Here is a 22741-nt window from a genome sequence, read left to right as displayed (position 1 = left end):
TCTCGTTCATTCTACATAACAGTATTCTTTCGTGAAATTGGAGTTCCTTCGAGTTTCCCAGCCATAGCCTGCCAAGGCTACATGCCTGTGATCGAAATCAACACAGGTAGGCATAACGTTATTGTTTTCAAATATGTATTGGCACTGGCAGTATTATTATTATCAAAACTAAATAGACACTATAACTTAGACACTGTACATCACAGGATATGGTCAGATGATAAGTTGACTTTATTCAGAGTGTGAAAATATTTATTCAAAAACAATGAGGACTCGGTATGATGTGGTTCTTTGCCGTCTTATGTGGACAGTGGCTTCACTCTTGTCGTATATTCACTCATGTGATCTTCTCGTCACTTTTCCGAACGATTTTCCAACATTACTTCAGTCAAATTCTGGTCAAATAAAATAAAATATCCCAAAATACAAATGTAAATTTTTACCTGTCGTATTGGGACTTTTAGTTGGAAGGTTGAAACCAAACATAATGTTTATTAACAGCAACCTAATTCTGCAATCTTCTTTTAAACAGTGATTAAACATAGGCAGTGTCAACCCGGTCTCAGAGCATTTTGTATTATTATGTACGTAAATCCGACATACTCAATTTAGTATGACATGTTACGTTTCGTATGGTATGTATTAATTTGTGTATGTCCATTATCCATTTGTATATGTGACAAATTGCAATTTGTATGATATGTTACAAATGATGTGGCTAACGTTAGCTAGGCTAGAAGTTAGGGTTAAGAGTTAAGGTTAGGAGTTAGGCAAGGGTTAGCTAATATGCTAAGTAGTTGCAATGGAGCTAAAAAGTAGTAAGTAGTCAGCAAATTAGCTAAAATGCTAAAGTTGTCCATGATGAGATTTGAACACGAAACCTTTGAGTTGCTATACATTTGCGTTATACACCAACCCGACCAAAAGTAAAAACCCAACCCAACCAAAAGTAATGGTGATGGACTGCGCTATTAGTATGCATAGGAGGCCTACAATATTGAAGTGCTATTCTGAACAGTTTTAAATCAATGTACAGGTAACTGCCAAAATAATGAATACACCTGAGTAAATGAAGTGTTTGCTTCCACACAGGTGTGGTTCCTGAGTTAATTAGGAAATGAACTTCCCATCATGCTTAGGGTCATGTATAAAAATGCTGGGCAGGCCATTATTTTGGCTACCATGGCTATGCTCCCATCCAAAGGGCACGAGTGGTCACAATGTAAACCTTATGCCATGGCCATCACAGTCACCAGATCTCAACCCAAATGAACACACATGGGAGATTTTGGAGCAGCACCTGAGACAGCAGTTTCCACAACCATCAACAAAACACCAAATTATGGAATTTCTTGTGGAAGAATGGTGTTGCATCCCTCCAATAGAGTTCCAGACTCTTGTAGACTATGCCAAGGTGCATTGAAGCTGTTCTGGCTCATGGTGGTCCAACGTCCTATTAAGACACTTTATGTTGATGTTTCCTTTATTTTGGCAGTTACCTGTAGCTATACTGTTTGTCATTGTTAAAGTGTGTAAAATCTATGTAGCCTAACAAAGGTTCTTAGGATAGGCCTAAGGCAGGGTCAAGACCTAACCTTGGCACTTCCGGTCACGGAAGTCACAAGAATTAGGTTGTGTTGCATGCATCAACCAATGGTTGCGTACCACATCATCGACTGCGCCGTCGGGCACCAGATTGCTATGACATACGATTTGGTAATGTTGCGTTTGTGACAAGTTGGAAGGTGGTATTTACCACATACGACTGTGAAGCATCCACTTGAACGCCCCTCTAACTCGTAATTACTGGTGGGAAACTGGTCTATCATCCTTGCGCGCCAACCTCTCCCACATGCTGAACTCTGACGTAACGTACTAAGGAAATGGCCTCTAAAAGCATTTTCAGCAGTTAAATGTAACAAAAAATTCTTTATAAAAAACGATATATTAATATTGTTTTTGAACACGTATTTGTTTACTAGCATGATAGCTGTAATTTTAGTTTATGGTTGCAGCAGCTTGTTGAAAATAAAGGAGAGCCGCACACTAGGAGCTCAGATGCAAAAATGTAATATCCAACGTTTCGACAGGCAAGCTGTCTTCATCAGGGTATAATCACAAACACCGCAGGGTGACTCGTTGATATAGTGTCAAAAGACACACAGGTGTCTGTAATCATGGCCAAGTGTGGCCTAATATCATTAGTTAATTCTCAAATATTAAAATGGCCTACAAAGAAAAGAACAGCATACAAAAAACAGATGGATAGCATACGATCATAGATTCATTTTAGACTACACAAGCTTACAATTACAATGGCAAAAGTCACAATAATCACAAGAATGGATTCAGATCAAAGTTTACGTTGAGACCGAAGGGAGCAAGGGTTTTTAAATTAAAGATCCAGGCAGCCTCTCGTCATAAACCCATACAAGATTACTTTGAATATAGCCAAAGGGAGCGTGATAAGATCATTGTTTCGGAGTCCCTTTTTTGACATGCCGGGAGGTAATTCTGACCTCTCGAAATAACTGTTACATTTATCTAAGCGCCAGATGAGAACGCATCTACACATAGTCACTCTTAGTGATTATGTGCGTCAAGGCACTATTCCACGGGGACTCGTGGCAAAAATAACGATAATTGGGACAGCCCGCAGATGATTTCTGTGAGCGCTGGTGTGCCATCCTGAACAAATGCTCTATTGATTTAATTACATTAATTGTTGACCAGCTGAAAATGATTTTATTGAAATGGTTAACACGATTAAAGACAAAAGCACAGCTCTACAAATAGCTGTTAATGATGATGGCATATTCAATGAATTGATAAACTAACCAAGCACTCCAAGACAAGTGGTCTACAGAAATAAAGGAACATAAAATCAATTCAACCAAGACAAAAAAGACAAGGCCGAGGATAAAGTAAACTTCTGGAGAAACCCTGACAAAGGAGGTTCCTCCTCTCCATGGCAGACGCAGGAGGAATGACGCTTACTTCGATCCACCCCCGTCTGATCAACACTCTACAACCAGCGCCTCATCGGCTTCCAGTGGCAGTTTTTTATTCAAAGAGACTGGGCCGACCGAAGGGCGGAGGTGGCCGCAGGCACGCTCATCGACGAGATGCCGCACCCGACGGGGAAGAAGAAGAAACGACTTTCAGAGGCAGAGGGGACCATTCACACGGTCCCAGAACCCACAGGACTGAGTGTCTTTAATGTATCAAGCAAGATATTGAGCCTTGCCCATGTCTCCTTGCTTTGTAAAGGACACCAGCAGTATGATCTCTATCATTGAATCTCTTGATCCTCTCCCTGAGAATACCTTGTTAGTTACTTTTGATGTTGAGTCGTTATACACAAATATATTCCACACGAGGGTGGTATTGAAGCTATGGAACATTTTCTTCTGCAACGTGACCCTAATGAACTACCTTCCAGTGCCTGCATTATAACATTGGCTGAAATAGTACTCACACACAACTACTTTGTGTTTGTAAATGATTGATTTATTCAGACGAAGGGTACTGCTATGGGATCCCCCATGGCTCATAACTATGCTAATTTGTATGTGGGTCACATGGAGAAAGTCTATTTTCAATCCTCTCAAATGTTTTCTTGCCTAACATCATTATTTGGAATCGTTATATTGATTTTTTTTTCTATGGAGGGGTGACGCAAAACAGCTCCAGGCGTTTTATGCTTTTCTTAACTCCTGTTCTGATCATTTGAGATTTACTATGCAAACTGATTTGACGTGTATCAGATTTCTTGATCTTGTGTGAAAATAATGTTCTATACACTGATCTTTACAGGAAACCTACTGATCGTAACTGTTTGTTGAGGGCTGACAGTTGTCACCCACTTCCCTTGAAAAATAGTTTGCCCTACAGCCAATTCTGTCTAATCAAAAGAATTTGCAAAAAACATTCAGGTTTCGACAGAAATATGGCTGAGACGCAAAGAAGATTCAAGGAGAGGGAGTACAAAAATGATCAGATTAATATTGCCATTGAAAACAAAACAAAACGAGACATGACCTTTTTCAAGGTCAGTCTCTCAAAAAGACACATTCTTGTGTTCTAACTACCAGCTATTCAAAGTGCTCTGAAAAAATTAAGGGAATTGTTCACAAACATTGGCACATTCTAAAATCCGATGATAATCTCTGTAATGTGTTTTCGGACCTTCCCTTGTTCGTATTTTCATGGGGCAGAGACCAATTGATACACTCGGATTTACCACCCCAATATATTCCTGAACGGATTTACCTTTTTTTGTATGCTGTTCTTTATATGCCATTTTAATATTTGAGAATTAACCAATGATATTAGGCCACACTTGGCCATGATTACAGACACCTGTGTGTCTTGACACTATATAAACGAGTCATACCGCAGTGTTTGTGATTATACCCTGATGAAGACAGCTTGCCTGTCGAAACGTTGGATATTACATTTTTGCATCTGAGCTCCTAGTGTGCGGCTCTCCTTTATTTTCCTCATCTAAATAGGTGTGCGTTTATTTTTCTTCTAGATTGCAGCAGCTTGTTGGCCATGAGCCAATCTGCGTTTCTCAACGTGCATCCAACTGGTATTTACCGCTTCACACACTGATAATTACTACCTTCCCACATGGTTATCAATGCAGCATTAGCTGATACGTAAAATACCTATCCAGGCGTTGTAAGATCTGGCATGCATCAGCAACGTCTGATCAGGGGAACACGACCACCTGGCTGGCTTTCGCTAAATCCACAGCCAGCTGTGAATACTTACAGATTAACACATGCGCCATCATTTTGGAGGAAACATAGCCTTAATATATAGACAACACTAGTGCCCAAAAGCCTGTTTTAGCATGGGCAGTGCTATTGAGGACTTTCACAATTTTGAAGTAGTCAACTGGTTGGGACTTCGTTTGAGTTAAGGCATGATCACATAATTCCATCCAGGTCATCAGGAGGAATCAGGCAATGAATTATACTTGTGAGGAAACATTCCATAACTGTAGGTGGCAGTAAATGTTCAACCTTGGCTTTATACCTGTTCAAACAACACACTCCAGGTGGCAGTATGCACCCTTTCAGTCTGCTTACCAACTCATAGAAGTAGTAGAAGAATAAACTGTACTACTTCAAAATTAAGATGGCCTCAATGGCGCTGCCCATGTGCTCACAGAGGGCATAATGGGACAGATACAAAGAAGAGTCCTTGAAGGTTAGTGCTATCCAGGGTCCGTGTGATGTCCCTACCTTAATCCTTACCATAACCATTTTAAATGTCAACTTCAATGGGTAGGGAAGTCCTAAGGATCCCAGGTTGCAAGGACCTTGACTATCTCTATGGTGGTGGTGCAGTCTCCTTCATACATGCACCCAATCAGAGCACACAAGCAATTATTTCAAATGGAACAATATGCTCACAGTACAAAATCACATGATTACCCACTATTTTCTGCAATTCATGGAGCAACCACCCTCTTACAGTTTAATAGCTGATTAATTATATCAAAGATTATGTATATACTGACAAGACACATGTCGCTCCGCACTAACAATGGGAGTAGTCCACAAAGCTCACGGCGGACTGTCTAGCGCCTATTCTTTCTTTCTTTGGATTAATAAATACATCTAATTTTTCACATCCTTTTTTGAATATTCGTTGAGGGTTATTGACGTCAACTGCCTGTATTTAATGGAGAGAGATGTGGTGGTGTAAAGTACTACTTAATCACCCTGTCGTCTCAGATTTTGAAATGATGCTTTACAGCGAAAGCAATCCTTTTTTTGGTATCTGTACTTTACTATTTATATTTTTGATAACTTTTACTTCAGTACATTCCTAAAGAAAATAATGTACTTTTTACTTCATACATTTTCACTGACACCCAAAAGTACTCGTTACATTTTGAATGCTTAGCAGGACAGGAAAATGGTCCAATTCACGCACTTATCAAGACAACACATGGTCATCCCTTCTGCCTCTGATCTGGCGGACTAACTAAACACAAATGCATCTTTTGTAAATGATGTCTGAGTGTTGGAGTTTTCCTCTGGCTATTCATACATTTTAAAAACAAGAAAAATGGTGCCACCTGCTTTGCTTAATATAAGGAATTTGAAATTATTCATACTTTTACTTTTGATACTTCTTTAATTTATTTTCGGCAACAGACATATACAGCAAAATGTGGACCCAGAGGATATCACTTGAAAGTATTAATTAAAACATTTCCAAAGTGATCCTCTGGGGAAAAACAATAACACATAATGATTAAAAGACAATACAAAATTACACAACCATACATTCATTTATATTGACATCCTAAAAAGTGTCACTATGCACTGCACTTATCCCTAACCTTAAAAATCAAACATATTAATTTCACAATAAAACAATTTATTAATTGCACATCATTCCGATCCTTCAAATAAGCCTGACCAGCAGTAGGGGGCACAAGGAGCATTGGAGTGGTTTCCCTGACAACAACCTTATCCAAATGGCAAACTTAAGTATATTATAACGACCCTGAGTTTATAAGACACTGCCGCACGAGCATGCTTTTGCGGCACAGTCGATAGCACGCTGGACCTCGGGCTAGAAGGTTGAGGGTTCGAGACCTGCTCCCTGCTGTTTCATTACAATATCTAGAACCAAATACTTTAAAACTTTTACTCAAGTAGTATTTTACTGGGTAACTTTTACTTGTAACTTTCTATTAAGATATCTATACTTTTACTCTAGTATGACAATTGGGTACTTTTTTCACCACTGAAGAGATGCTACTAGCGTCATCCCATGAATATGCATAGCCATCTCGAGATCAATATAAACTCCAATATAAAGTGTTTTTTCCCCAAAAAGTTGCCCGGGATGTCACGTCAACTACTTAAATCAGTACAACATAAGCATTACAAAACGTATATTCAATCAAATAAACCTCACGTAGCAAATAAGCCATTCATTTTTTAATGACGAAATTCGGTCGATACATTGACCTGCATAGAAAAAAATCCTTGCTTGGTGGGCGAAACAACTAAAAAACGCCACCTGCTGGAAGGAGTCCGATTTTCAGACGAATTGGGCTTCTCTCTTCAGCTCTCATTGCATTCAAGTCAACAGTCAACTTCCCACAGGTTTTCTCTGAATACATTTTCTACGAACAAAGGCTATACAGATTTAGCATTTCAGGGCTATTCCAATAATTATAATTCTGAATGTGTGTTAACAAGTTGTGAATGCGGGTTTAAGTAGCCTACTACAGTAGCTGGCGAAGGAGAAATACAGACCATCTAATGTAGCTTTTGGTACTATTTCCTGTGTTGAATGCATTTCCTCTATGTATAATCATATTTGGATGTACTAATTTTCTAAGTGATTGTGTGTTAAATAGCTAATTATTGTCAAGAAAGGTTGAGGGAAGAGGAATGGCTGTCGGTGTGGTCATGAGGTGGGAGTAAGATGGAGGACATGGATAAAAAGGAGACAAGTGGAACATGTTTTGAGTGAATATGGAGTGGTGGATCACACAGATCTTTTGGAAGAGCTACAGAAGGAACTTGAACATGACGAGAGTGAGGGTGAATTAACTGCGGTGGCAGCTTCGGTGAAGACCGCTGAGTTTGAGCCTCATCTTGATGATGACAAAGATATTCCTGACCCAGTGGGAGTTTTTTACCTTATGGATCTGATTCCTAGATGTGAGGTACCCATGGTGATGGCGATCAGAGGTGTCCAATGAGAGAAAGGCAGGTTGAGGTTGCCAGGATCAGAGTAGTCCACAAAGGTGTCCTATGCTGAGGTAGTGAAGAGAGTAGTAGAGGAAGATGGGTCCAGGGTGAGGGCTCTTAAGAGGATCCCTATGAGTAGGCCGAGGCCAATAGAGTGATCGGAATAACCTGTGCTTCGTTAAGGTTGTTTTTGTTTGGTGCTCTTGGCCATGGTTGTCAAGTACTGCAGGAATGACATGTAAATCAGAGAGGATAGATGTTGTGGCAGCTGCAGAGAAGTACTTGGGTGTACAAGATGTTTTGAACAGGATCAGATGGGGCCAAAGTAATGGAATAGTTTTGAGGTTTTAATGGGTGCAGGGTTAGTTGGTCATTTGTATTTGTAATTTTTCACAACGTGTAATGAATTCATACTGTACTACAGATTAGTAGGCTGATACACTGCCAATACAGTAGGTGGCGGTAGGCACCTAAAACATTTGAAGAAAAAGAAGAGCTGGCGGAACAATAGCACTGCCCGGAACCTATGATTATGGTCCTCGTATCAAGGGGGGGACGTTAAACCGCTGGACCATGCTTTTCTTATGTTTTGTAATGTACAATCCAAGGTTGTGTGGGAGCTGAATTTACTTGGTGAGTTATTAACACTATCATCTAACGTTACCTATCACATTGACTTTGGGCAGTATCAACACTAAACGAGACCTTGGCGGCATGAGCAGGTACGATTTATATGTAGTTTGTAGCTACCAAAGCAATTTACCCGTAGCTAGCTACATTAGCCTGCGCATGTTTACTAATGAATAATAGTTTCCTATGGATTTTTTTTTAGAAACGAACAGTAGTTAGCTAGTATATGTTATATTGTGTAGCTAATCTAGCGAGATGATAATATTAAGGGGTTTCTCAATGCTCTTTCACATCGGCTGTGTTGAGAATATTCTGGCCAACCATGTCTGTCTTTATTTTCACAGCTCAAGAGGTAACGTTACTCTACTGTTATGTCTTGTTAGCTAGCAGATTGTAACTGCTAATGATGCTCCATTAGCCTTACATGATAAGTACCGTTTGGCGTAGCACTGAATTTTCGACCAACCTTAACTTTGCGATAACTTCGTTCTCGATTCGGTCAAACACGTATCTTCTAACATGTATGTCCCTCTCCAGTTGCAGGTTTTTCGTTTGAATTCAGAAAATGCTCCGTTATTAAATACGAACTATACAGAAATCGCTCTTCCTTTTCCTGGTTGTTAAAATTCGAATAATTTTGTGACAGCAAGCAAGTAGTGTATAGTGTAGGGAATCATTTTACCATCTAAACCACTGTGAAATGTATTTTCCATAACCAAAAATGCAGTGGTGTAAAGTACTAAAGTAAAAAATACTTTAAAGTACTACTTAAGTCGTTTTGGGGGGGGGGTGGTGGTGTTGTATCTGTACTTTATATTACTATTTATATTTTTGACAGCTTTTACTTTACTACATTCCTAAAGAAAATTATGTACGTTTTACTCCATATATTTTCCCTGACACCCACAAGTACTTGTCTAATTAGTCTTTCACTATTGTCTAATTCGCGCATTTATAAAGAGAACATTCCTGGTCATCCCTACTGCCTCTGATCTGGCAGACTCACTAAACACATGCTTCGTTTGTAAATTATGTCTGAGTGTTGAACTGCGCTCCTGGCTACCCCTAAATATATATATAAAAAAACAAGAATCGTGTCGTCTGGTTTGCTTAATGTAACACATTTTAAATGATTTATACTTTTGATACTTAAGTACATTTTAAACCAAATACTTTTAGACTTTTACACAAGTAGTATTTTACTAGGTTACTTTTACTTTAGTTATTTTCTTTTTTAAGGTATCTTTACTTTTACTGCAAAAAATGTATTTTCAGCTCGTTGAAGCTGGTGTACCAAACTGAAAGTAAAACATGCAAAAACGAAAGTTATGAACGGGAAGTATAGAAGTAATGCACATAGAACATATACCGCTTCTTAGACTTGCTTTCAATATGAGTGACAGATCTATAATGCACATTTGTATGTGAATATGGCTGGGTCCCCCAAAAAGTTACATATTGCAGCTTTTAAAGAAATCAATGTTTTGTTCCATGAACTAATCCAACCTTGTACTCCATCTTGTCTATTTTAACTCTTCCCTCATTAATCGAGACAGTTGTGTCATGACATGCGGCACTTTGTTGTGGACACACCTGTCTCAGTCATTGGGCTAGTTTTAGTGGTGAATGCAACAGACTGTTGATGACACAGGATGTTGTTAGTACCTTAATTGGGGAGAACGGGCTTGTGGTAATGACTGGAAATACATCAAACACAGCTATTCCATTTGCTCCATTCCAGCCGTTATAGAGCTGTTCTCTCCTCACCAGCTTCCTGTGGTTGATGAAAGTCTAAGAGTGAAGTCGGGGGAGGTGCATCTGTAACAGCCGAAAGTCGGACACTGATGTGGATTTCCACCCGCAAGGTTCAGTGCAACATGACAGTGTTTATAAAAGTTGTCTCCAACCCCCATATCACACACTCACAAACTGAAAATGTGTGTCTGTTGAACATAAATTGGTGAGAGATCATTATATTACATTCATTTCTACATATCCACTGAATACATTAATTGCGGCAGAGTTGGTTCCTGTTTGTCACGTCTTTGGTCATGTTCGCATCAAAAACACCTTAATGATTGATTGACAATAGAGCCTCCCACAATGCAGGTGATGAATGTTTATCCCCATAATGCAACACACTTTTTAAAAGGCCGACTTGACAACTGAAAGGCTTGAACGCCCAATGAAAGAAGATATATAAATAGTTTAAATATACATTTATAAATAGGCAAGATGGCAGCATACACATTGTTGGATTACTTCATGGAGCAAAAAAACAAACCATTTATTTTAATAACTGAGCTTTTTCTAAATTCAAACAAACCACCTGCAACTGAACACTGATATTTTAGAAGATATTTTTGGGCGAATCGAGAATGAAGATCGTATCGCCAACTTAAGCTTGTGGAAAATTCTGTGCTACGCAAAACAGTACTTATCCTGTAAGGGCTAATGGAGCATCACATTAGCTAACAGACTGTCTTACTAGCTAGCGAAGGGTTTTGCTTCCTTGCTTTACCAATTATGTTTTATAAATTCCGTTTTTATCTGTATTTTTACCAGTGAGAGGTTATTGTAGTGCAGTGAACCGGCATTAGCTACAGTTGAAGTCAGAAGTTTACATACACCTTAGCCAAATACATTTAAACTCAGTTTTCACAATTCCTGACATTTAATCCTTGTAAAAATTCCCTGTCTTAGGTCATTTAGGGTCACCACTTTATTTTAAGAATGTGAAATGTCAGAATAATAGTAAAGAAATATTTCAGCTTTCATTTCTTTCATCACATTCACAGTGGGTCAGAAGTTTACATACATACTCAATTAGTATTTGGTAACATTGCCTTTAAGTTGTTTAACTTGGGTCAAACGTTTCGGTGACTTTTGGCCCATTCCTCCTTACAGAGCTAGTGTAACTCAGTCAGGTTTGTAGGCCTCCTTGCTCACACGCTTTTTCAGTTGAGGTCAGGGCTTTGTGATGGCCACTCCCATACCTTGACTTTGTTGTCCTTAAGTCTTTTTTTGACAACTTTGGAAGTATGCTTGGAGTCATTGTCCATTTGGAAGACCCATTTGTGACCAAGCTTTAATTTCCTGACTGATGTCTTGATGTTGCTTCAAAATATCCACATAATTTTCCTCCCTCATGATGTCATCTATTTTGTGAAGTGCACCAGTCCCTCCTGCAGCAAAGCACCCCCACAACAGGATGCTGCCACCCCCGTGCTTCGCGGTTGGGATGGTGTTCTTCGGCTTGCAAGCTTCCCCTTTTTCCTACAAACATAATGATGGTCGTTCTGGCCAAACAGTTCTATTTGTGTTTCATCAGACCAGAGGACATTTCTCCATGTGCAGTTGCAAACCGTAGTCTGGCTTTTTTGGAGCAGTGGCTTCTTCCTTGTTGAGCGGCCTATCAGGTTATGACGATATAGGACTCGTTTTACTGTGGATATAGATACTTTTGTACCTGTTTCCTCCAGCATCTTCACAAGGTCCATTGCTGTTGTTCTGGGATTGATTTACAATTTTCACACCAAAGCACGTACATTTCTAGGAGACAGAATGTGTCTCCTTCCTGAGCGTTATGACGGCTGCATGGTCCCATGGTGTTTATACTTTCATGCTATTGTTTGTGGAGATTAACATGGTACCGTCAGGCATTTGGAAATTGCTCCCAAGGATGAACCAGACTTAAAACCAGAGGTTGGTTTCTTTTGACTTTCACATGTCAAGCAGAGGCACTGAGTTTGAAGGTAGGCCTTGAAATGCATCCACAGGTACACCTCCAATTGACTCAAATGATGTCAATTAGCCTATCAGAAGCTTCTAAAGCCATTACATAATTTTCTTGAATTGTCCAAGCTGTTTAAAGGCAGTCAACTTAGTGTATGTAAACCTCTGACTCACTGGAATTGTGATACTGTGAATTATAAGTTAAATAATCTGTCTAAACACTTTTTGGATAAATTACTTGTGTCATGCACAATGTGATGTCCTAACCAACTTGCCAAAACTATAGTTTGTTAACAAGAAATTTGTGGAGTGGTTGAAAAATTTGTTTTAATGACTCCAACCTGAGTGTATGTAAACTTCCGACTTCAACTGTAGCTAGACTTGTTGTTATGCCTTAACACTGCTGAAGTGGTGCTGTCAGTTTAGCCCAATCTATCCCTGAACCTATCAGTTATCAACATGAAGGTTTAGTTAATTCAGAAACATTCACGTTAACACATTTCAATGTTTTCACACCCAGGTGAACCCAGATAGGAGCAGCATCTGACTCGACTGAAGCTTGAACTTATAAACCCACTGCAGTCATGCTACTCCCCATCCTTGTCCGTGAGTCCCTATGCTGCTCAAAGAACTCTGTCTTACGGACATCCTCAAACATACAGACCTGTATCAGGGGTCTTCAGGGCAAGGGAGCCAGGGGCCTCCACAGCTACGCCCAGTGGTTCCTCTGTAGGAGGCTTCCCTCACGCCTCAACACCCAAATACGGGGGGCCAAGAGTTGGAGGAGCCAGACCAAGCAGCAGGAGGATGAGTGGAGGAAGAGGAACAAGACGGTGCTGACGTATATCGCTGCTGCGGGGGTGGGGATGATCGGCATGTCCTACGCTGCTGTACCCCTCTACAGACTCTACTGCCAGGTAGGAGCATAATCATATATTTAGAGAGTATGGACATTAAAGTTTCTGCATTATTATGTATTTACATGACACTGTAATTCAAAATGTCGTCCATGTTAAACTATATGGCTCTGGGACGGGTAGGAGAGCAGAGATGGACCCAGAGAGACATACAATGTTTGATACAGTAGTACTGCCACTTGAAGATTTTTAATGTTTTATTTGTGGAGGTAGATATAGTAGCACATCTCAAATTGCTGGTTTGCTTACAAGTCATTATAGAAGCTTTCATGAAATCTGGAACTAAGTATTACAAGAAGACCTGAAAATAGTGGGTGAAAGATGGATGGATTAATTAGATAGCTGAGTGTCTCATCTGTTGTGTGTCTGTCTCTAGGCGTCCGGTCTGGGTGGGACGGCGGTGGCAGGTCACGATGCAGAGCAGGTGGAGACGATGACGCCGGTGATGGACCGCATCATTAAGATCACCTTCAACGCTGACACACACGCCAGCATGCAGTGGAACTTCCGCCCGCAGCAGTCTGAGATATACGTAAGACATGCTTAATATAGTGCTCTCCCTTCACACACACACACCCAGTAAGGAGGATACATTAGAAGACTGACAATTAAACCATTACTTTTAGCAGAAAACAAATCCTTAGTGTGTTTTAGTTATCTTATTATTATTACGTTTTTTTGAACAGGGACAATGAACAACAAAACATAACTTTCAGTACACTTGAGAAAAGATACGTTGTACCAGATTTAACCAACAGCTAATATCCATCGGCAGTCCCCAGGCAGGTGAACAAGAAAAACATATGGACATATAGATGCGTTTCCACAATTAAGTCAAGACATTGGTCACAAGTATGTTTGTGTTGTTACAATAGGTATTTTATTGCGTATGTTGTGTTCCAGGTGGTTCCAGGAGAGACTGCCCTGGCCTTCTACAGAGCCAAGAACCCTACAGACAAACCTGTTATTGGGATCTCCACCTACAACGTTGTGCCCTTTGAGGCTGGACAGTACTTCAACAAGATACAGGTACTAATGAACATGTAGTCCATGTCATTAATTTATTTAAAAAAAAAATATATATTTCACCTTTATTTAACCAGGTAGGCTAGTTGAGAACAAGTTCTCATTTACAACTGCGACCTGGCCAAGATAAAGCAAAGCAGTTCGACACATACAACAACACAGTTACACATGGAATAAACAAAGTTACAATCAATAATACAGTAGAAAAAGTATATACAGTGTGTGCAAATGAGGTAAGATAAGGGAGGTAAGGCAATAAATAGGCCATGGTAGCGAAGTAATTACAATATACCAATTAAACACTGGAGTGAATAGATGTGCAGAAGATGAATGTGCGAGTAGCGATACTGGGGTGCAAAGCAGCAAGATAAATAAATACAGTATTGGGATGAGGTAGTTGGATGGGCTATGTACAGGTGCAGTGATCTATGAGCTGCTCTGATAGCTGGTGCTTAAAGCTAGTGAGGGAGATATGAGTCTCCAGCTTCAGTGATTTTTGCAGTTCGTTCCAGTCATTGGCAGAGAACTGGAAGGAAAGGCGGCCAAAATAGGAATTTGCTTTGGGGGTGAACAGTGAGATATACCTGCTGGAGCGCGTGCTACGGGTGAGTGCTGCTATGGTGACCGGTGAGCTGAGATAAGGCGGGGCTTTACCTAGCAAAGACTTGTAGATGACCTGGAGCCAGTGGGTCTGGCGACGAATATGTAGCGTGGGCCAGCGGACTAGAGCATAAAGGTCGCAGTGGTGGGTGGTATAAGGTGCTTTAGTAACAAAACGGATGGCACTGTGATAAACTGCATCCAGTTTGCTGAGTAGAATATTGTCATCTACAAAATAGCTTCCATCGCCAAAGTCGAGGATCGGTAGGATAGTCAGTTTTACTAGGGTAAGTTTGGCGGCGTGAGTGAAGGAGGCTTTGTTGCGGAATAGAAAGCCGACTCTAGATTTGATTTTAGATTGGAGATGTTTGATATGAGTCTGGAAGGAGAGTTTACAGTCTAGCCAGACACCTAGGTATTTATAGATGTCCACATATTCTAGGTCGGAACCATCCAGGGTGGTGATGCTAGTCAGGCGTGCGGGTGCAGGCAGCGAACGGTTGAAAAGCATGCATTTGGTTTTACTGGCGTTTAAGAGCAGTTGGAGGCCACGGAAGGAGTGTTGTATGCACCTCTTCATTGATTGTCAGTCTGCAATACTTTTTTGGGTAAGCACTGCAGCTCACATCAGTGTTGAGACAGGTCTCGCTTTAGGTGGTCTTGAACACAACACTGGCTCACACACAGCTTCATATACATTATTTAGTTTGTTGTGGGGACTCCTGACCTAAATTGAACCTCTGATATTTACCTCGATATCGAATCTCTTCTCCCCTCCCAGTGTTTCTGTTTTGAGGAGCAGCGGTTGAACCCTAAAGAGGAAGTGGACATGCCTGTGTTCTTTTACATCGACCCTGAGTTTGACGAGGACCCACGTATGGCCCGTGTCGACACCATCACACTCTCATATACCTTCTTCGAGGCCAAGGAGGGACAGAAACTACCCCTCCCTGGATATAGTCCGATTTCCCTACACAGCTGAAGATTGGCCTCATACTATTTATTGTTCTCCTCAGAGATGCTGAGTTAGTCCAATATATACAGGCATTCAATCCATATCGTGGATCTACAGGATGTTACACAAAATGTTAAGGTGTGTGTATTAGACACAGATGATTGCTGTAATAGTCATTCATCCCTGAATCTGATAATGCAAAGATAATATACGAAAATGATCATGTACAGAGAAGGGGTTATGTAAAAATGTTGTCCATGTGATGACACATCAAGTGTCTAAGACTGTACAGTGTTCTTCAATCAAATAAATTATGATTTGAGCTATGAGGACTAATCAGACTGTTCTACCCCCCCCCCCCCCCCCATTTAAAAACTTCTTGTGACTCTCAAACCCGGATCCGGGAGCGTAATCATAGCCTCAAACTAATTAGCATAACGCCGCGGACAAATCTTCCTATTCATGAAAATCACAAATGAAATATATTGAGACACAGCTTAGCCTTTTGTTAATCACACTGTCATCTCAGATTTTCAAAATATGCTTTACAGCCAATGCTAGACAAGCATTTGTGTAAGTTTATCATGGCATATTGCTATGCTAGGCTCTGCTACCAGCAGGGAACATTTTCACGAAAATAAGAAAAGCAATCAAATTAAATCATTTACCTTTGAAGAACTTCGGATGTTTTCACTCAGGAGACTCCCAGTTAGATAGCAGATGTTCCTTTTTTCCAAAAATATTATTTTTGTAGGCGAAATAGCTTCCTTTGTTCTTCACGTTTGGCTGAGAAATCGACCGGAAAATGCAGTCACTACAATGCTGAACTTTTTTCAAAATTAGCTCCATAATATCGACAGAAACATGGCAAACGTTGTTTAGAATCAATCCTCAAGGTGTTTTTCACATATCTATTCGATAAAATATCCACCGGGACAATTGGTTTCTCATAAGAAGCGATTGGAAAAATGGCTACTTGTGTACTTTATGCAAGATTTTCTGCGGGAGCCATCATGTGGCCACTTGCTCAATGTGGTCCCTTACGGCTATTCTTCAACATAAATGCGTAAAAAGACGTCACAATGCTGTAGACACCTTGGGGAATACGTAGAAAGCGTAAGCTCATTCGTAGCCCATTCACAGCCATATAAGGAGTCATTGGCATGAAGCGGTTTCAAAAAATGCGGCACTTCCTGATTGGATTTTTATCTGGGTTTCGCCTGTAACATCAGTTCTGTTGCACTCACAGACAATATCTTTGCAGTTTTGGAAACGTCAGTGTTTTCTATCCAAAGCTGTCAATTATATGCATAGTCGAGCACCTTTTCGTGACAAAATATCTTGTTTAAAACGGGAACGTTTTTCATCCAAAAATGAAAATACTGCCCCTAGAGTCACAACAGGATTTATTAAGGGTCAATTTATCCCTCTGAACCTTGCAAATGCCTTTTGTTTGTATTGCTGCAATTTCACCACTAGAGGTCATCACTAATCATTATGGATGCGTATATCTGCCGAATGATACATCAATATGTTTGCCATTTATTTTCCCATTTACCTGCTCATAATCGGACAATTCAAAGACAAATGTGTTGTTCTCTGAGAACTTTCATTTGAGAATTTCCCCACAATCTCTTAAAGTTTTCCTTTTCAATTGCTACCATGTTTGTGCTTATTCTTTCTTTTAAAAACATTTCATTTTTGGCCTGTCGATATAACAATTTACATTTGTAAAGTGCTTTTCATCATACAGGAATAATCTGTGTGTTTTTAAAAAAGAAAAAAAAAACCTATAGGGTACCAGTCAAGTTTGGACAACTCTTGAATGAGTAGTTTTTTTTCTTTTTTTTTCTTACACCCGCTTGATTAAGATCCCAAACTCCTCCTGTGTTTGATCTCTGTAGCCACCTATGATTTTCAACCCTGGATGAGAAACAAGAGACTGAAGTAAGGGTAACACTTTACACTACCGGTCAAAAATGTTAGACCACCTCATTCAAAGGTTTTTATTTTTACTATTTTCTACATTGTAGAATAATAGAGGACATCAAAACTATGTAATAACACACATGGAATCATGTAGTGAACACTTTTTTGGTTATCTCAATTTAAAACAGCACCTCCAGCCTCTCACTGATCTCTTCATGTTCCCTGGAGAGATCGACCATCTGCTTCTGAACCTTAGCCCTGGCATCACGCTCAGCCTCAATTTCCTCCTCCAGCTCCTCAATATGGGCCTAGAACAGGGGCAGGAGCAGGGGGGGATGAATACTACAATACAGTCAAAAACACCATCTTTTACAATGTTAAGCAGCATAAGCAAGAAGCATCATCTTTCAAGCAACTGAGCCACCAGGAAAAATGTGTGCTACCTGATGAAATACTTGAGAAATAAACTTGAGTTTAGATCCCGTACTGTACCTGGAGTTCCTAGATCTCTTTCTGGAGCTGAGCTCCCAGAGACTGCTCATCCTCAATATTGCTGTGGCCTTGGTCAGAATGTTGACTTTGTCCTTCTCTCCTTGCCAGTCATCCAGTGTCTGCTTGTGGGACTCTTGGAAGGCTTTCTTCTCCTTGGTCAGCTTGGCAGCACTCCTCTGTCAGGTGTCTGGAACAATATACACTGCTCAAAAAAATAAAGGGAACACTTAAACAACACAATGTAACTCCAAGTCAATCACACTTCTGTGAAATCAAAATGTCCACTTAGGAAGCAACACTGACTGACAAATTTCACATGCTGTTGTGCAAATGGAATAGACAACAGGTGGAAATTATAGGCAATTAGCAAGACACCCCCAATAAAGGAGTGGTTCTGCAGGTGGTGACCACAAACCACTTCTCAGTTCCTATGCTTCCTGGCTGATGTTTTGGTCACTTTTGAATGCTGGCGGTGCTTTCACTCTAGTGGTAGCATGAGACGGAGTCTACAACCCACACAAGTGGCTCAGGTAGTGCAGCTCATCCAGGATGGCACATCAATGCGAGCTGTGGCAAGAAGGTTTGCTGTGTCTGTCAGCGTAGTGTCCAGAGCATGGAGGCGCTACCAGGAGACAGGCCAGTACATTAGGAGACGTGGAGGAGGCCAACAACCCAGCAGCAGGACCGCTACCTCCGCCTTTGTGCAAGGAGGAGCACTGCCAGAGCCCTGCAAAATGACCTCCAGCAGGCCACAAATGTGCATGTGTCTGCTCAAACGGTCAGAAACAGACTCCATGAGGGTGGTATTAGGGCCCGACGTCCACAGGTGGGGGTTGTACTTACAGCCCAACACCGTGCAGGACGTTTGGCATTTGCCAGAGAACACCAAGATTGGCAAATTCACCACTGGCGCCCAGTGCTCTTCACAGATGAAAGCAGGTTCACACTGAGCACATGTGACGAGTCTGGAGATGCCGTGGAGAACGTTCTGCTGCCTGCAACATCCTCCAGCATGACCGGTTTGGCGGTGGGTCAGTCATGGTGTGGGGTGGCATTTATTTTGGTGACCGCACAGCCCTCCATGTGCTCGCCAGAGGTAGCCTGACTGCCATTAGGTACCGAGATGAGATCCTCAGACCCCTTGTGAGACCATATGCTGGTGCAGTTGGCCCTGGGTTCCTCCTAATGCAAGACAATGCTAGACCTCATGTGGCTGGAGTGTGTCAGCAGTTCGTGCAAGAGGAAGGCATTGATGCTATGGACTGGCCCGCCCGTTCCTCAGACCTGAATCCAATTGAGCACATCTAGGACATCATGTCTCGCTCCATCCACCAACGCCACAGACTGCACCACAGACTGTCCAGGAGTTGGCGGATGCTTTAGAACAGGTCTGGGAGGAGATCCCTCAGGAGACCATCCGCCACCTCATCAGGAGCATGCCCAGGCGTTGTAGGGAGGACATACAGGCACGTGGAGGCCACACACACTACTGAGCCTCATTTTGACTTGTTTTAAGGACATTACATCAAAGTTGGATCAGCCTGTAGTGTGGTTTTCCACTTTAATTTTGAGTGTGACTCCAAATCCAGACCTCCATGGGTTGATAAATTTGATTTCCATTGATAATTTTTGTGTGATTTTATGGTCAGCACATTCATCTATGTAAAGAAAAAAAGTCTTTAATAAGAATATTTCATTCATTCAGATCTAGGATGTGTTATTTTAGTGTTCCCTTTATTTTTTTGAGCAGTGTACTTTTCAAACACAACCAATTTCCAGAGTTGGCTCTTTGGTACTTTTGTAAATTTTACCCATTTTATACATATAAATTGACAATGTAGATCTTTAACCAAACACAGACCTCCTTTGGGATTGCACATTAGAAAATCACCAGCAGACGGAGTCAAATAAATTGTGGTGGTGCTAATAACATTTATCATAACTTTGATTTACTGGTAGAGTAAATTGTTCCAAACAACAGCTGAATCAAAAAGGGTACTATTGAGATATTAACATTTGTAATGTTTAATAAATTACTGTGAATTTTTTCATTTCACAATGTTGACACTCCATATTTGAGCACAAACTATAAGAAGTATAATGACAGCAAGAAGTTGTCTGTATCATGTATGGTTTACGGATCATAAAATCTTACATGGGGGTGTGGAAAGGGGTCTAAAATGTCCTATTTCATCAGGATTAAAAATGGTTTGTGATTCAAATGTAAAAAGCATGTCAAACATCCTTCCTCCCAATTAAGTTACTATGTCAGAATTGCCAGAACAATCTGACATACCAAAAATATTTTCGGCCTGTGCTGGCGTGGAATTGCTCAATAATAAGGCGGGCAGATCTGGTTGCACCTCAGAGTATGGTTGTGGATAGCTGGAGGAGACCTGCTGAAAGGATTTGCAAATCACATTTTATTGGCCACATACACATGGTTAGCAGATGTTAATGCGAGTGTAGCGAAATGCTTGTGCATCTAGTTCTGACCGTGCAGTAATATCTAACAAGTAATCTAACAATTTCACAACAACTACCTTATACACACAAGTGTAAAGGAATTAATTAGAATGTGTACATATAAATATATGGCCGAACGGCATAGGCAAGATGCAGTAGATGGTATCGAGTACAGTATATACATATGAGATGAGTAATGCAGGGTATGTAAACAATATATAAAGTGGCATAGTTTAAAGTGACTAGTGATACATTTATTACATCCAATTTTTTTATTATTAAAGTGGCTAGAGATTTGAGTCAGTATGTTGGCAGCAGCCACTCAATATTAGTGATGGCTGTTTAACAGTCTGATGGCCTTGAGATATGTTGTTTTTCAGTCTCTCTGTCCCTGTTTTGATGCAGCTGTACTGACCTCGCCTTCTGGATGATAGCGGGGTGAACAGGCAATGGCTCGGGTGGTTGTTGTCCTTGATGATCTTTTTGGCCTTCCTGTGACATCGGGTGGTGTAGGTGTCTGGAGGGCAGGTAGTTTGCCCCCGGTGATGCGTTGTGCAGACCTCACTACCCTCTGGAGAGCCTTACGGTTGTGGGCGGAGCAGTTGCCGTACCAGGTGGTGATACAGCCCGACATAATGCTCTCGAATGTGCATCTGTAAAAGTTGGTGAGTGTTTTTGGTGACAAGTCAAATTTCTTCAGCCTCCTGAGGTTGAAGAGGTGCTGTTGCGCCTTCTTCACCACGCTATCTGTGTGGGTGGCCAATTTCAGTTTGTCCGTGATGTGTACGCCGAGGAACTTACATTTTTCCATCTTCTCCACTACTGTCCCGTCGATGTGGATAGGGGGGTGCTCCCTCTGCTGTTTCCTGAAGTCCACGATTATCTCCTTTGTTTTGTTGACGTTGAGTGTGGTTATTTTCCTGACACCACACACTAGTTGTGCAACCTCTGACTAACTATTGCATGGGGCATATCTCTAGTCTAGCAATAGATACTGTTGTTTTGGCTGTATGGCATCATTGAATGAGATTGCCAATAGTTAGCTAAGATATATCAGTTAGCTTACAATTTACAGTAACAGCAGTTCATTTTTAAGTCAATACACTATCATTAAAAGGTGCAGCAGCTAATAACATCATACACTTATCTGCAATAATATTTTGGTCAGAGTAGATTTTGTATTCTAGATATAACACTAAGAGAGGCATAGCCATCTAATTACTAGGCATTGTGAAAATTCCATAATCTGAAAAGGTTCAAAATGATCTGATTTAGTGTCCAATAAAGAACGCATATTTTGGCCAATGGATAAAATAATATGTTAATTGTGTAGATACTCCTTTAATAAAACAAATGGTCCAAATCGTATGTATTCTATCATCATGCATTCAAACATTATTTTAGTTATTTACCCTTGTGGGGATGGCCAAGATTAGGGTGACGAAATCAATGGTTCACCGTTGGACTCGTCATCTTTCTTCTTGAATCCGGAGGACATAAAACAATATAGGGGTAAAATAGTTTTGGGAACATAAAATGTGATCAGATGTTTCATCGTTGAGAAATGAGCAGAATGTAAACCAAGTTTCACCTAGTTCCATCCTCTCTCACTACCCGCGACTTGACTTCCTTTCACTACCATATTTTGTGGTGAGAAAACGTTCTAAAGGGATGCTTCAGCTTTATAGCCCCTGTTATGTGTCTGAGTTACCCCTTCCAAGCACATTAGGGCTAGTTAACATTCGCTAGCTAGCTAACCAGTACATTTAGCAGAAAGGGTCTAGTTAAATGGTAGCATTTAGCTAACCAGGATTACCATAGCTGTATAATTTTAATGTTGTAGTTAGCCACGTTTTGGTTAGTTAGTTTTGCAGCATCAATGGCTGTCTAGCTAGCTAGCAAGCTAACTATTGTTTACTTATTGAAAAACAATAGCTAGATATTTCTGTTAAGTTTATTAGCTAGCCAACTAACTAGCTAACATAATTTTTTACATGTGTATCATCCAATATTTTCTTAACTCAAAATTTAAGCTAGCTAGTTTTGGCTGTTTTGAACTGCAACCTAATCACATTGGGAATTCATTGGCTATAACTAGTCTTTTTGCCTAGTAATGATGTCATTCTTGCGTTCTACGGTCAGAAAATGACATCTTCACCAAAAAGTAGAAAATACTAAATTAGCATTATTATTAAGTGTACAATTTTTTATAGAGACATTTGCCTGTTACCTAGAAATGGAGAAATCTTACCTTGGCA

General features: G+C 40.5%; 1 protein-coding gene and 2 long non-coding RNA genes across 9 annotated transcripts; 1 reads left to right on the top strand and 2 right to left on the bottom strand.

Annotated features, from left to right (window-relative positions):
• Positions 1–8245: 8245 nt before the first annotated feature.
• Positions 8246–17254, top strand: LOC139381872 (cytochrome c oxidase assembly homolog 11 (yeast)). Of its 7 annotated transcripts, none has more exons than XR_011628589.1 (6): positions 8261–8366; positions 12619–13015; positions 13392–13547; positions 13919–14044; positions 15423–16567; positions 16708–17254. XR_011628589.1 is itself a non-coding variant. In XM_071125698.1 (5 exons), exons 2-5 carry the CDS (start codon positions 12683–12685, stop codon positions 15621–15623), a joined length of 816 nt encoding a protein of 271 aa, XP_070981799.1. In that variant the 5' UTR covers positions 8246–8366; positions 12619–12682; the 3' UTR covers positions 15624–17254. The 7 variants fall into 7 exon arrangements, 5 of the variants coding, with proteins under 5 accessions (XP_070981799.1, XP_070981800.1, XP_070981803.1 ...); XR_011628590.1 differs by having other exon boundaries at positions 8277–8455; XM_071125698.1 differs by having other exon boundaries at positions 8246–8366; positions 15423–17254.
• Positions 17255–17452: 198 nt separating this feature from the next.
• Positions 17453–18204, bottom strand: LOC139381873 (uncharacterized). The gene is made up of 3 exons (XR_011628591.1): positions 18018–18204; positions 17717–17833; positions 17453–17519 (listed from the first exon to the last, which is right to left on the bottom strand). It is a non-coding gene; the product is annotated as an uncharacterized lncRNA (long non-coding RNA).
• Positions 18205–20313: 2109 nt separating this feature from the next.
• On the bottom strand, positions 20314–22741 carry LOC139381874 (uncharacterized). Its single transcript, XR_011628592.1, has 3 exons — positions 21285–22741; positions 20899–21136; positions 20314–20416 (listed from the first exon to the last, which is right to left on the bottom strand). It is a non-coding gene; the product is annotated as an uncharacterized lncRNA (long non-coding RNA).

Source organism: Oncorhynchus clarkii, chromosome 23 (assembly GCF_045791955.1).
Source record: "Oncorhynchus clarkii lewisi isolate Uvic-CL-2024 chromosome 23, UVic_Ocla_1.0, whole genome shotgun sequence".
NCBI classification, from domain to species: domain Eukaryota; kingdom Metazoa; phylum Chordata; class Actinopteri; order Salmoniformes; family Salmonidae; genus Oncorhynchus; species Oncorhynchus clarkii.
Note: the sequence above shows the minus strand (reverse complement) of the source record. Positions and strands in the feature narration are given on the sequence as shown.